Source organism: Prunus persica, chromosome G1 (genome assembly GCF_000346465.2).
Source record: "Prunus persica cultivar Lovell chromosome G1, Prunus_persica_NCBIv2, whole genome shotgun sequence".
Lineage (NCBI taxonomy): Eukaryota > Viridiplantae > Streptophyta > Magnoliopsida > Rosales > Rosaceae > Prunus > Prunus persica.
In genome coordinates this window covers 6,376,395-6,387,965 of record NC_034009.1, presented here as the reverse complement: position 1 = coordinate 6,387,965, position 11,571 = coordinate 6,376,395, and the positions used below count along the sequence as shown (strand labels likewise).

Sequence of the window (11,571 nt, the reverse complement as noted above, 5' to 3'; positions counted from 1 at the left end):
TTCTACAAAAAGCCGAGACTCAAAATTTCTTAGACATGATTGGAAGCATCGACTGTAGGCACTGACACGAAGCATGGAGTTTTGCCCTATTTGGGATTAGATGAGCACTATTTTTATAGACAACATTATGCCTTTGGATTTAGCAAAAATGATATCCAGTGATTAATTTTAGGGTTAACTACATAAACTTTGGAGGTCATTTTAAATTGGATACTCCACACACTCACAAATTCACGAAAACTCTACTCACAATTACATTCGCTAGTCTTTGACCCCTATAAAAAAATAATAATAAATTTTAAAAAAAAAAAAAAAAAGTAGATCTATTAGTCAGACTAACGTCCGTTAGTATCAATTTAAAATGACTCCTAAAATTTGGAGGGGTTTTAAGTAGTTAACCCTTAATTTCATCTATCTCATTCTCTCAAACAATTGAATCATCATAAAATTTGATTTTCTTCAATATGGTAATATTTTTCTTCTCAATTTTGAAAGATGTCTCAAGTTTGAACCCTCTCTTTAATTTACAAAAAAATTAACACAAAACAAATAAACAAGTCAATCTCTCTAGTTTAGTCAGCCAAGTCACGCTCTGAGTTAGAGTTGGCAATGGATCGTGTCGTGTCAGGATCATAAACATGTCAAGAATGCTCAACTCAAACCCGACCCATTTAATAAACGTGTCGTGTCTAATTCGAGTCATGTTAAACAAGTTTTTAAACATGTTAGCTGGTTAATAACATGTTTAACAAATTATTAGGATTGCTATATTTTATTTCTTATCATAATTTAACCCCCAAACAAAAAAAAATTTCTTATCATAATCAAATAATAATTTTTTTTCTAAAGCCTTGCAATAAATTGACTTGACTTGATGACATACATCTAGTTTATATTCTCCCAGATGTGTGCATGGCCCATACAACATACAAGAATCACTTGGTTAATTGAGTATTGGGAATAAGTAAAAACAAATAAAAACAAGGAATAAAAAAAACAACAAAGACCCACATCTCAAATTCACAAGGTCATTAAAAAAAACAAGTAAAAAACTTGAATTTGGATAATTTAATAAAGTAATTGCACTTTGTAATTTTTTAAATTTTTATATTAAAAAAAATAATGATTGAGGAAGAGAAATTAAAAAAATAAAGAAAATGAAGGAGAACTAAATAAATGAGTTATGTGTATTTCACAGATTGACACGACCTGTTTAATAAACTCGTTATATATGTATTTTGGCGAGTTGACTTGAAATTCAGCCGTTTATTAAATGGGTCATGGCTGATTGACCCAAAAATAACCCAAAAATAAATCATGCAGACTAAATCACTAAATTTTTGTGTGGATTTCGAATCATATATCAGGTCAATATCGGAAATTGCCACCACTGCTTTGAGTGTTAATGCATGTGAATGATTTTAAATACAGAATATGAAACCACCAGCCCTTTTGGTTTGTTTTTCTTATTACAACACAATGCCCTATTTGATACAAACTTTTCATCCTTCGCATTTTCAATTGTTTAATTTTGTTCCCCACCAAAGACACCATTGATGTCGATGATGCCACTTGTTGGATTTGATTGAGACTTTAAGATCATTTATAAAATGAAGTGCTAATTATATTGTATAATGGTATTTAGGACCAGACAACTGACAAATTTAAATAGAGTACAATGTGGAAAGGCTACTTCTACCCACTTTACTGTTTGCCTATAATTGATGTTACTTTATTTAGTTTTTGAGGTTCAATCTAGCTAGATACTAATTACAAAGGCATAATCAAACCCCACACCTAAAACACCGTTTGGTTCGTGAAAAAGATTTAATGAGAAATTGAAGATTCTTTTCTCACGTTTGGTAATGCTAGGAAAGTAAATAGGAAATACCACTTTATTTCATTTCACATGTTTTGTTTGCATAGAAATGTAAAATAAAGTTTGTTTAATTTTTCAATTATATCAAACAATATAATCCACCAATTAACTACATATTTTAATTTTTATTATCGAATTGAGGATTTAAGGGAATTCAAATTTGAGACATCTTCAAACAAAAAGCTAGTCATGTGTGGCTGTGAGGAACTATCTATTGAGAGCTTGCTTGTTAAGTGTCTTATGACTATATTACCTTCTTCTTCTTTTTTTATCCAATGACTATATTAAGCATAAATATCATATGTAAGCTTAAAGTTATTCCGGTCTTCACATTAATCAGTAACAAATAAAAACTAATTAACAACGTAATTTATTTCATTATAGTTTAATTTAGATTTTAAGACAAATTAAGGATAAAGGCTATGCAAGTTTTATACAGCTAGCTTCTTATGAACGTACATATCCAGAAGGTATACATGTTTCTGAAGAAATTGATCTTCAATTATATATCTATCATAAAAAATAAAAAAACCCAATTTTATTTAACCTCACAAACAAATTAATTATTACATTTTGAAAACCCTAGCCCGTTTGGTTCACGGAATGAATTTGAGGGGAAATCATTTCCCATGTTATTTCTCAAGGAATGGAAATAAAAGATTCATTTCCCACATTTGGTAATATCGAGAAAGTAACTGGGAGATTTCATTTTGTTTCCTTTCCCATGTTTGTTTTGAGTAGGAATGGAAAACAAAGTTTGTATAATTTTTCAATTATACCCATATTAAATCAAATAAAAAAAGAATGCATTTAATGATACGTTGTAATTATAAATTGTTCATAGGGACAAAATAGTCATGAAAATTGTGCATTGAATGTTGGCTCATTTTCCCAAACTTTCCCATGAGAAGGGAAAACAAAACCCAAGTTAAGAGGAGGCTTCACTTTCCCCCCTACTTTCTCATGTGTCAGGCAACCATTTCTCATGCTTAGACTTACCAAACATGGGAAAGCAATTGAATTTCCATTCCCACACCTCCTTTCCCATGAACCAAACGGATGCCTCCAATGCCGTTGAGATCTGAGCATGGATCGCACTAAATAACCACAAGGGCTTGCTATTTAATAAAGGGACTTGTTATTCACTAACCCAAAACAAGGTAAAGAAGAGGATGGGAGATAAGGGAAAGCATAGGCGCTTCTTATTCCTCCTTGGTCTTTTCCTTTGGGGCTCAGAGAAATAATTTTTTCTTTGTGGATAGGGTTTTTGCAAAAGAAATTACTTAGGGCCATTTGATAACCATATTTCAATTTTAGTTTCTAACTTTCATTTTTTATGCTAGAGTATAGAGGAAAAAGAGGGAGAATGCAAGTGAGAATGAGAGTGGAGATGTGATTGAGAGGGAAGATGAGAGGAGAGAATGAGAGGGACTAACAAAAGTGAAAACAAAAACTAAAAACTAAAATCTATTTCAAATTGTTTTCACTTTTAAGATTTTGTTTTCACTTTTGTTACTCCTCCCTCTCTTCCTCTCTCTAAATCTCATCATCACTCTTATTCTCACTCTCATTTTCCTCTATACTCTAGCACAAAAAATGAAAACTAAAAAGTAAAATTGAAATGATTATCAAACGGGCCCTTAGGGGTTCTTTCATAACCATTTCATTTTTAGTTTCACTTTTTTTGAAAACTGAAAAACTAAATAACAGATTTTGTTTGAAGTTTTCAAAAAAAGTGAAATCTAGTTTTCAAAATCACCTTTAATTTTTTTAAACAACTTGAAAGTCTTTTCAGTTTTTAGTTTCCTTATATTGCAATCCTTTATGATTCACCAATTTTACATTACTACACATGCATTGCACTCTAGTTATCGAAACTCGGTATTTGGGACCTTCCAACTTGGACCTGTCAGCCCGATTGTTGCGTTTGACTGTGGACCTAGTCCAAGCCTCGGGACTTGCAGATCCAAAATTCACCAAAAAAAATCACCATAACTCCAAACAAATCACATAAAAATAAAAAAAAACTACAAACACTTTGTAATATGCACTTTCATTCTATGATATAAAATTCACAATTTGACCCCAAATTTTTTTTATTTCCAAATTCCACATTAAACTGAAAATTGAAAAGACTTACCAAACAACTTTATTTTTCAATTTTTTTTTGAAAACTAAAATTGGTTACTAAACAAGTTTTATGTTTTCTAAAGGCTTAGTAACACCAATACTCCCTGAAATTACGGTCAAATCTCACATTGCACCCCAAAACTCAAAGTGGCCCACTTACATCTCTTGACCGAGGTTTGGTGACCCACTTTGCCCCATGCTGTCAACTCCATCCAAAAGTCTGTTAATTTCGATGACGTGGCAAGAGTGTTTTTGTAATTTCGTACACATGGATCATTATTCACCAATTGAGTGGGTGACATGACAAGTGGAGCCCACCTCCACATAGATAACAAACAAATGATAAAAAATTCTTTATGCTGTAAATTAATTAAAAATTGTAATAAAATAAATAACATTAGGAAAAAAAGGAAAAAGAAAAAAACCATTAGCCACCATCTTCAACCTCTCCCTGCAATCACCATTTTCAACCTGCACCAGCCCCACCCACCCCTGGCCTTTCTCTCCCTTGAACCTCCACCATCTCCACCATAACATGCCAGTCACCATAACCCACCCAAATTCAGGGAGAACAAATAAAAATCAATTCCTAAACTGATTTCAAAACCTAAACTTGGAGTACATTTTCATATCTGCACTGAAGCGCCACTAGTTTTACTTCCTTGACTGAACCCATTTCCCTATAATGTCAAACTCCGACCCGAAAACCCGACCTTGTCCAGATCCATGGCCTCCCGCTCCAGATTCCGCCCCAAGTTCTCTAGCGAAACCAATGGCAGTGATTCAGGTAAGATATCTTTGCCGCTACCCCGGTCCTGAGAGCCCGAAGCCCATCCTGATCTCGAAGCTATACGGGTTTGGCCTCAACCGGCTCTGAATGGCGTGCCCGAGCTCGAGGTGGTTGCACCGAAATGGGCAGCTCCCAGGTACGAGAGAGAAAGTGTGTGCGCAGCCCTGGGCGGCAACTCGAGGTCGACGGGTAGGGGTGGGTGTTGGGGATCACAGAATTGGGGATGGTGTTAAGCTGGGTGGGCTGAGAGATTTTAGGTCGATGGGTGTTTTTTTTTTTCTTCTTTTTTTTTTCCTAGTTTTATTTTATTTTATTATAATTTTTAATTAATTTACAACATAAAGAAGTTTTATGTTTTTGTTTAATTTTTAATTATTAGATTATTTAATTGGAGATAAGCTCCACTTGCCACGTCACCCACTAAATTGGTGGACAATAATCCATGTGTAGAAAATTACAAAACCAACCCTACCACATCATCAAAGTTAACATACTTTTCGATGGAGTTGACAGTATGAGATAAAGTGGGTCACCAAACCTCAGTCAAGAATGTAAGTGAGCCACTTTGAGTTTGGGGGTGCAATGTAAGATTTGATTGTAGTTTCATGAGGCATTGGTGTAAATAAGCTTTCCTTAAAAATGGAAATTAAAAACTAAAAACTGAAATGGTTATCAAACGAGCACAGGCCCTTAAGTATTAATTGAGCTTAGACCCATAAAATTCATTTTAAATCACCTACAACCTTTCCCTTTTCTATTTAAAATACCCAATTTTTTCAAATAATACCCGATGACTAGGATCCAACTAAGCAAGTTACCTAATATAACTTAAAATATGATTTATTGCAATTTTCAAATTCCAAAACTACCCCTATTTATAAGTTAATGTGTTATGGGGGATATAACTAATGACATATGTTGAATATGGAAAGATCTTCAAATGGTTGTAATGGATGTAGGAATTAATTTAAAAACTTATTTGAAATTAAATATTAAATTCAACATTAACGTATTAGTAATCCGTTTATTTAATAAAAAAATTTATGTTGTTTTTCTTTTATGAATTATACGACTAGTAATCTATTTTATTATAATTTTATGAATAATAGTGTACATTCTAATGATGTTGAAAAGTAATTTGATAATCTATTTATTATTTTTTTTAACATTTTTTTTAAATGAATCTATTTTTTCTCTAAATAATGTACCTATTTTTCTCTCCTTTTTTCCCCCTCTAAATAAAGCACCTATTACTTGTTTTATGAAAACAATTTTTTTTTTTAAATGAACCTATTTTTTCTCTCCAAATAATGTACCTATTTTTTTTCTCTAATAATGTACCTAGTATAATGAACCTATTTTTTCGCTAAATTTTGTATCTATATTTTTCTCTAAATAATGTACCTATTACTTGTTTTATGAAAAATAATTTGATAATCTATTTATTTTTTGTTTTATGATTTATTTTTTAAATGAACCTGTTTTTTCCTCTAAATAATGTACCTATTTTTTTCTCTAATAATGTATACCTAGTAAAACAATTTACCTAGTATAATGAACTTATTTTTTTCTTCTAATTAATGTACCTATTCTTTTCTCTATAAAAAAAAAATGTGCATAAATTTACATTATACAACGTACCTATTTTCACTAAATTATTGTGTACCTATTTTTAATTTATGAAAAATGTATCGAAATTTCAATTACAAAGTAACTGACCTAGTTTTTTTTTATAAATTTTTGGTAAATAATATACCCCTATTTTTATACGTATATATTTATATTTATATTTTATATGTACATTATTGGATATATAATTTACAATTTTTTATTTTATTTTTGTAATTTTAGGGGGCAATATGTTAGAGGGAATGGCAACCAAAAGAAATGGGGTGATTGATATGTTATTAATAGGGAGTTTTAATTACTATTATGGCAGTTAATGAAATGCTTAGAATAAATTATAAATAAAATATGAAGTATGATGGCAACGATGTAAAAACATAAGAATACTATGACATCTTATATCCTACTGATCATTTAAGTTTGAAATTGGGTTTTACACATAGATTTATAGAATGATGGGTATATGTCTAGGATATAGAAATTGTAGGAACCTACATTGGATAAGCCCTATTGAGGAACGTGCTTGCGTATTATGAATCTCTAACTAGTTAGCCAATTTTGTGCCATGCTGGTAATGTACCTAGAATAAATCGAACCTAGCTTCAAAAAGGAGAAAGTATTTTCTCCTTGAAGCTAGCTTTCTATCAAACTAGCTATGTCGGTGTGTTTCTTCATGCTGGGGAAATTAAAGTGAACACAAAACACATAGCAGGATGGAACAAGGAAGAAAATTCAAGGATGTGAGACAATCTATATGAGAAAAAGGTTTTTTATTCATAAAATTATAAGGAAATAAGTGAGCATGCTTTACATTTCATTGGGAAAAGTACATATGATTCCAAGAAGTAGCTAGCTATATATGACATTAAAATCCATGTTTCCATGACACACAAGTTTCCCGTTTATGACTTGTATATATAACTTCCTTGACTTTCTTGCCAACACAGTCTGCAAAATGCCAAATTCCAGCATACGCTAGCTATGCATCCCTTCTTCCCCTCCTCGAATTTCCCTTGGCTGGTAGTATCCGAATTCTCTTGGCAACGCGTACAAAATCCCTATGACATCCACACGCACACATAAATAGATCATCAGAGAGAATCAAATTAAGAGCAACACAAGTAGGATGTTAATAATCGGAATCATCGATTAAAGTAAATTATTGTCAAAATGTGTGATTCAAATTCACAATGTAACTACATAATATGTCAGATAGGAAAAAATTACTCTCGTATCATAACCTTAAAACTTTGTATCATTTATGAATTTGTCAAATTAAAGGCAAAAGAAAGAGAGAGTATTTAGAACTCACTTCCAATTAAGGTCACCGGCAAGAAGAAGATCATTTTCCATGTCTTCATAAGCAATCACATGACCAGGAACAGCATTTGAAAGATCAAGGTCTTTGTCATTAACAGCCCCCACATCGCTACCATCCACGAACATTTGGCGTAGGGCCTTGGCAAGACTTTGGTAACTTGCATGCTTCTGGAGACTAATGCGCTGGCAGATAGAACGGCCTTCAAGAACGACGGTGACCGGAGGGACCATCGTGGAAACGAGATCATCATCAAGAAGTCCCGGGAAGCTGTGGAGACTAGCACCGTTAGGGTTTCTGATCAAATGAGAAGAAGGTGGAGTAATTGCACCACCAAGTTGCTGCCTCCTCTCCTGCCACCTCCTTTTCAGGGAGTCTTGTCCCTGCGGTTCAAAAGCATTCATGGTTTTAGTCGATCTCTTCACACTGTAATGATTTTATGTTTTGTGTCTCTAATATGCTTTGATACTTTTGAGAGAGAGAGAGAGAGAGAGAGAGAGAGAGAGAGAGAGAGAGAGAGAGAGCTAGCTTTGGAAGTGAAAAGGGTTTGGTCTTTTTGGTGGGATTTATTTTGTTGGGGAGAGAAAGGAATTCATTGAGGAAACTGATGAGAAGGGGCTTGATGTTTGGTGGGTTTTGAAAAGAGGATGGTGTAAAACTTGGAGTGTGGGGTGTTAAATAGAAGAGTTAGGGGAGAGAGAGAGAGAGAGAGAGAGAGAGAGAGAGAGAGGAAAGAAGCACAAATGTCGGGGGTGATCAGTTCTGTTAGGTGTCTGTAACCGGGTTCAACTTGGAGAGTGCTTTCCATTGTTTTCTCAAAGCTATTTAATGGAGAAACTTTTGAGTGTTACTGTCATACCATCGCGTAATGTAAATTCACATTTTAAAAAATAGATAGATGACAAAGTTCATATATTATGGATCTAGGGTATAGTATTATAAAGAAATACATGTGTTAATATGCGAATGAAGTAATGACACCATATGACAGTGTGAGTGTCACACCAAAATAATACCCCATTTAAAGGCTCGTACTCCATCAATAAAATTGATGTACATATATGTGTACTATAAACTAACTATTATTACTAACCATATTATTGAATATCAAATAGTTGCAGAAATTAGAATTTAGGTGGACTTGCCTATGCAATTAGCTAGGGGATATCTATCTTTCAAGGCAGGTCCTATAAAATTCATAAGTTCAAAATTGGGCTCCCTTTAGGTAATATATATATATATATATATATATATATAATCTTTATTGTTGGTCCTTATGAAACCAAACTTTATGGTTCAAAATTAATCATTATCCATGATTGAGTATAAAAGTCTTAATTCCAACAATAATCAAAATAAATAAAAGTTTCGGTTATCTAGCATTGTCTAAAATTGAATAAAAACGACAAGTGGTTAATTAATGCATGCAGGGTGTGACATGCTAATATAATGTCCTTTGCGTACACGTGTATATTCATTAATATTGTTATTATTATATATATATATAAGTATAAATTCAATATTTAGTTTTCACTACGTGTTATAATTTATGTGAAATAGTAACACACCCATGATGAGATGTCACGGTAACACTTCATATAACTCTTTCCATGTTCAACCACACCGTTTTGGTTTTCTACACAAGGTACCATTAATTAAGTAATAATCAATACATATTATGCGTTGAACTACTCGTAAGTATGAGCTAGAAACTCACCCCCTATTTATGTTTATCCACTTCACTTGGCACTTGCCATGAGTTCTCTCTTTGATCTGATTTATAGGAAGGGGGCAAAACCTGTTTTTTTTATTAAGTAACCAAAAAAAATACAGAATTATGAAATCCAGCACAAGTGGCTACGAAAACAAACGTAGGGTGAGAAAGAGTGAGGGATGTCTGCTTGTGAAAGCAAAGGAGGGGTGTGTGCGTATGTCTCCATTCTTTGCACTTTTCTTTAATATTTAATTTCTGTTTTTTGCATTTATATATGTGCATGGTAGGTGCTGTCATGAATATTATTTTTTTAATTTTTTATAAAATAATAATTGTATTGGGATGGTGATAAAATTGCGTGAAGAAAAAGCAAGCTGAAGCTGTAAAAAGACAGTAAATATATAATTAAATTACAAAATAAAATAATGCAAAAATAAACAATGGATCTTGTAAATTGAAATGCATGGGCTTTGGTGACGACCGCGCTACGGTCGCCGAACGGCTCGCTACTTTTGACTCTCGGATGGTCGGAAGCCACGCATCAAATGGAAGTGATGTTTCTATCAAAAGACCATTATGTCCCTTATTAACTCATTTGTAAGGGTTTTTAACTGTAGAGGTGGTGTGAAATTATTATAAGCATACAATCCGCACAAATATTATAGAGATAAATAAAGTGTCGTTCTCACGAAAATTGTAATAAGTACCAATTATAATTTATTCAGAAGTTTTTATTTATTTAGAAAAAATGGTATTTCATTAAACCGAAAGGAACATTACATAGTAAGAACTAGTATGTTAACGGCAGCCTCATTAAAACCTTCCCAGATAAACAAAATTCCAAAGTAAGAAAGAGTACCACCCATGCTACTGACTAAACAGAAGAGTCAAACAACTTATACGAAACAAACCAACCTAAACCCCAACCACAAAACCCTTAAAACAACATCCCATCAGAAGTTTATTTGAACAATTGATTAATGAGAGTGATTGATTTATTGAACCAAATTAAAACAAATATGAAAAATAGCAATTTAATTAACGGTGAAAAATCAAGTTGATAAGGCACTAGAGCATCTGATTTCACCATAACTAAACAAATATGAAAAATAGCAATTTAATTAACGGTGAAAAATCAAGTTGATAAGGCACTAGAGCATCTGATTTCACCATAACCAATTCCACTTAATTCTTGTAGCCAAATAACCCTAATTACTACCCATGTTAGCAATTGGTTTCTCCTAATTCATTCAATATCCCCCCTCGGGCTCAACCAAAAATATTCTCAATTAACAACTCATTCTCTCTCAAGCAACGAATTTAGAAAATTAAGAACCCATTAAGTTCTATGAGTACCTAAAAGAAAACTGCATGTGTCATGTTAGTCCCTCTTGGGCACTCATTCAAGACATAATATTTGTTATAAGAAGCAAATACCAAACATCTTCTCTCGGTCTCCGTTTGGATCATCAATTAAATATTAGCTAGATATTTAAAGCATTAAGAACAGTAACAAATACTCAACATGGAATAGTAATTAGAAATTAATATAACTACAAAAATTAAGTATTCATGGTTAAGCTACATCGTAGCCCTAGCAAGGAAAATTAGTTCATGAAAAAAGAAAAGATAAACAAGAAAATTATTGTCATAAAACTGATTTGGCCGATGGATTTGATCTCTTGATTCTCCATAGCAACACCTTTGTAAGCTCCAAAAGTACCGCAACAGCAAACTCTTGGCACTCTCTTTGATATTTTTGTCGGTGTCTTGAAATATAGTGAAAAAGTATATGGCATCAAGATGGTTTGACTCTTGGGTGTGTATCCAATTCATACTTATTAAGACTTTTTTTAAGTGAGTGACTTTCATAGAGATGACACATTCTTAAATACTTTCATAGAGTTGATAAAAGTCACTAGTAAATTGGTAAGACTTTTGCTCTTAATAATTAGCCTTAAAAGTATAGAAAAGTCATTTATTTAATAAGCTTTTTAAAAGTCATTCATTTTTTGAATACCACCAAACTTTTAAATAATTTTTAAAAGTCATAACTGAATACCACCAAACTTTTAAATACTTTTTAAAAATCACAATTGAATACCACTAGACTT

The 11,571-nt window shown here is 32.5% G+C and overlaps 1 protein-coding gene across 1 annotated transcript; it reads right to left on the bottom strand.

Moving 5' to 3' along the window:
- LOC18790244 (auxin-responsive protein IAA33) lies at positions 7,181-8,658 on the bottom strand. Its single transcript, XM_007226683.2, has 2 exons — positions 7,738-8,658; positions 7,181-7,483 (listed from the first exon to the last, which is right to left on the bottom strand). The coding sequence occupies exons 1-2, from the start codon at positions 8,145-8,147 to the stop codon at positions 7,405-7,407; spliced, it is 489 nt and encodes a 162-aa protein (XP_007226745.1). The 5' UTR covers positions 8,148-8,658; the 3' UTR covers positions 7,181-7,404.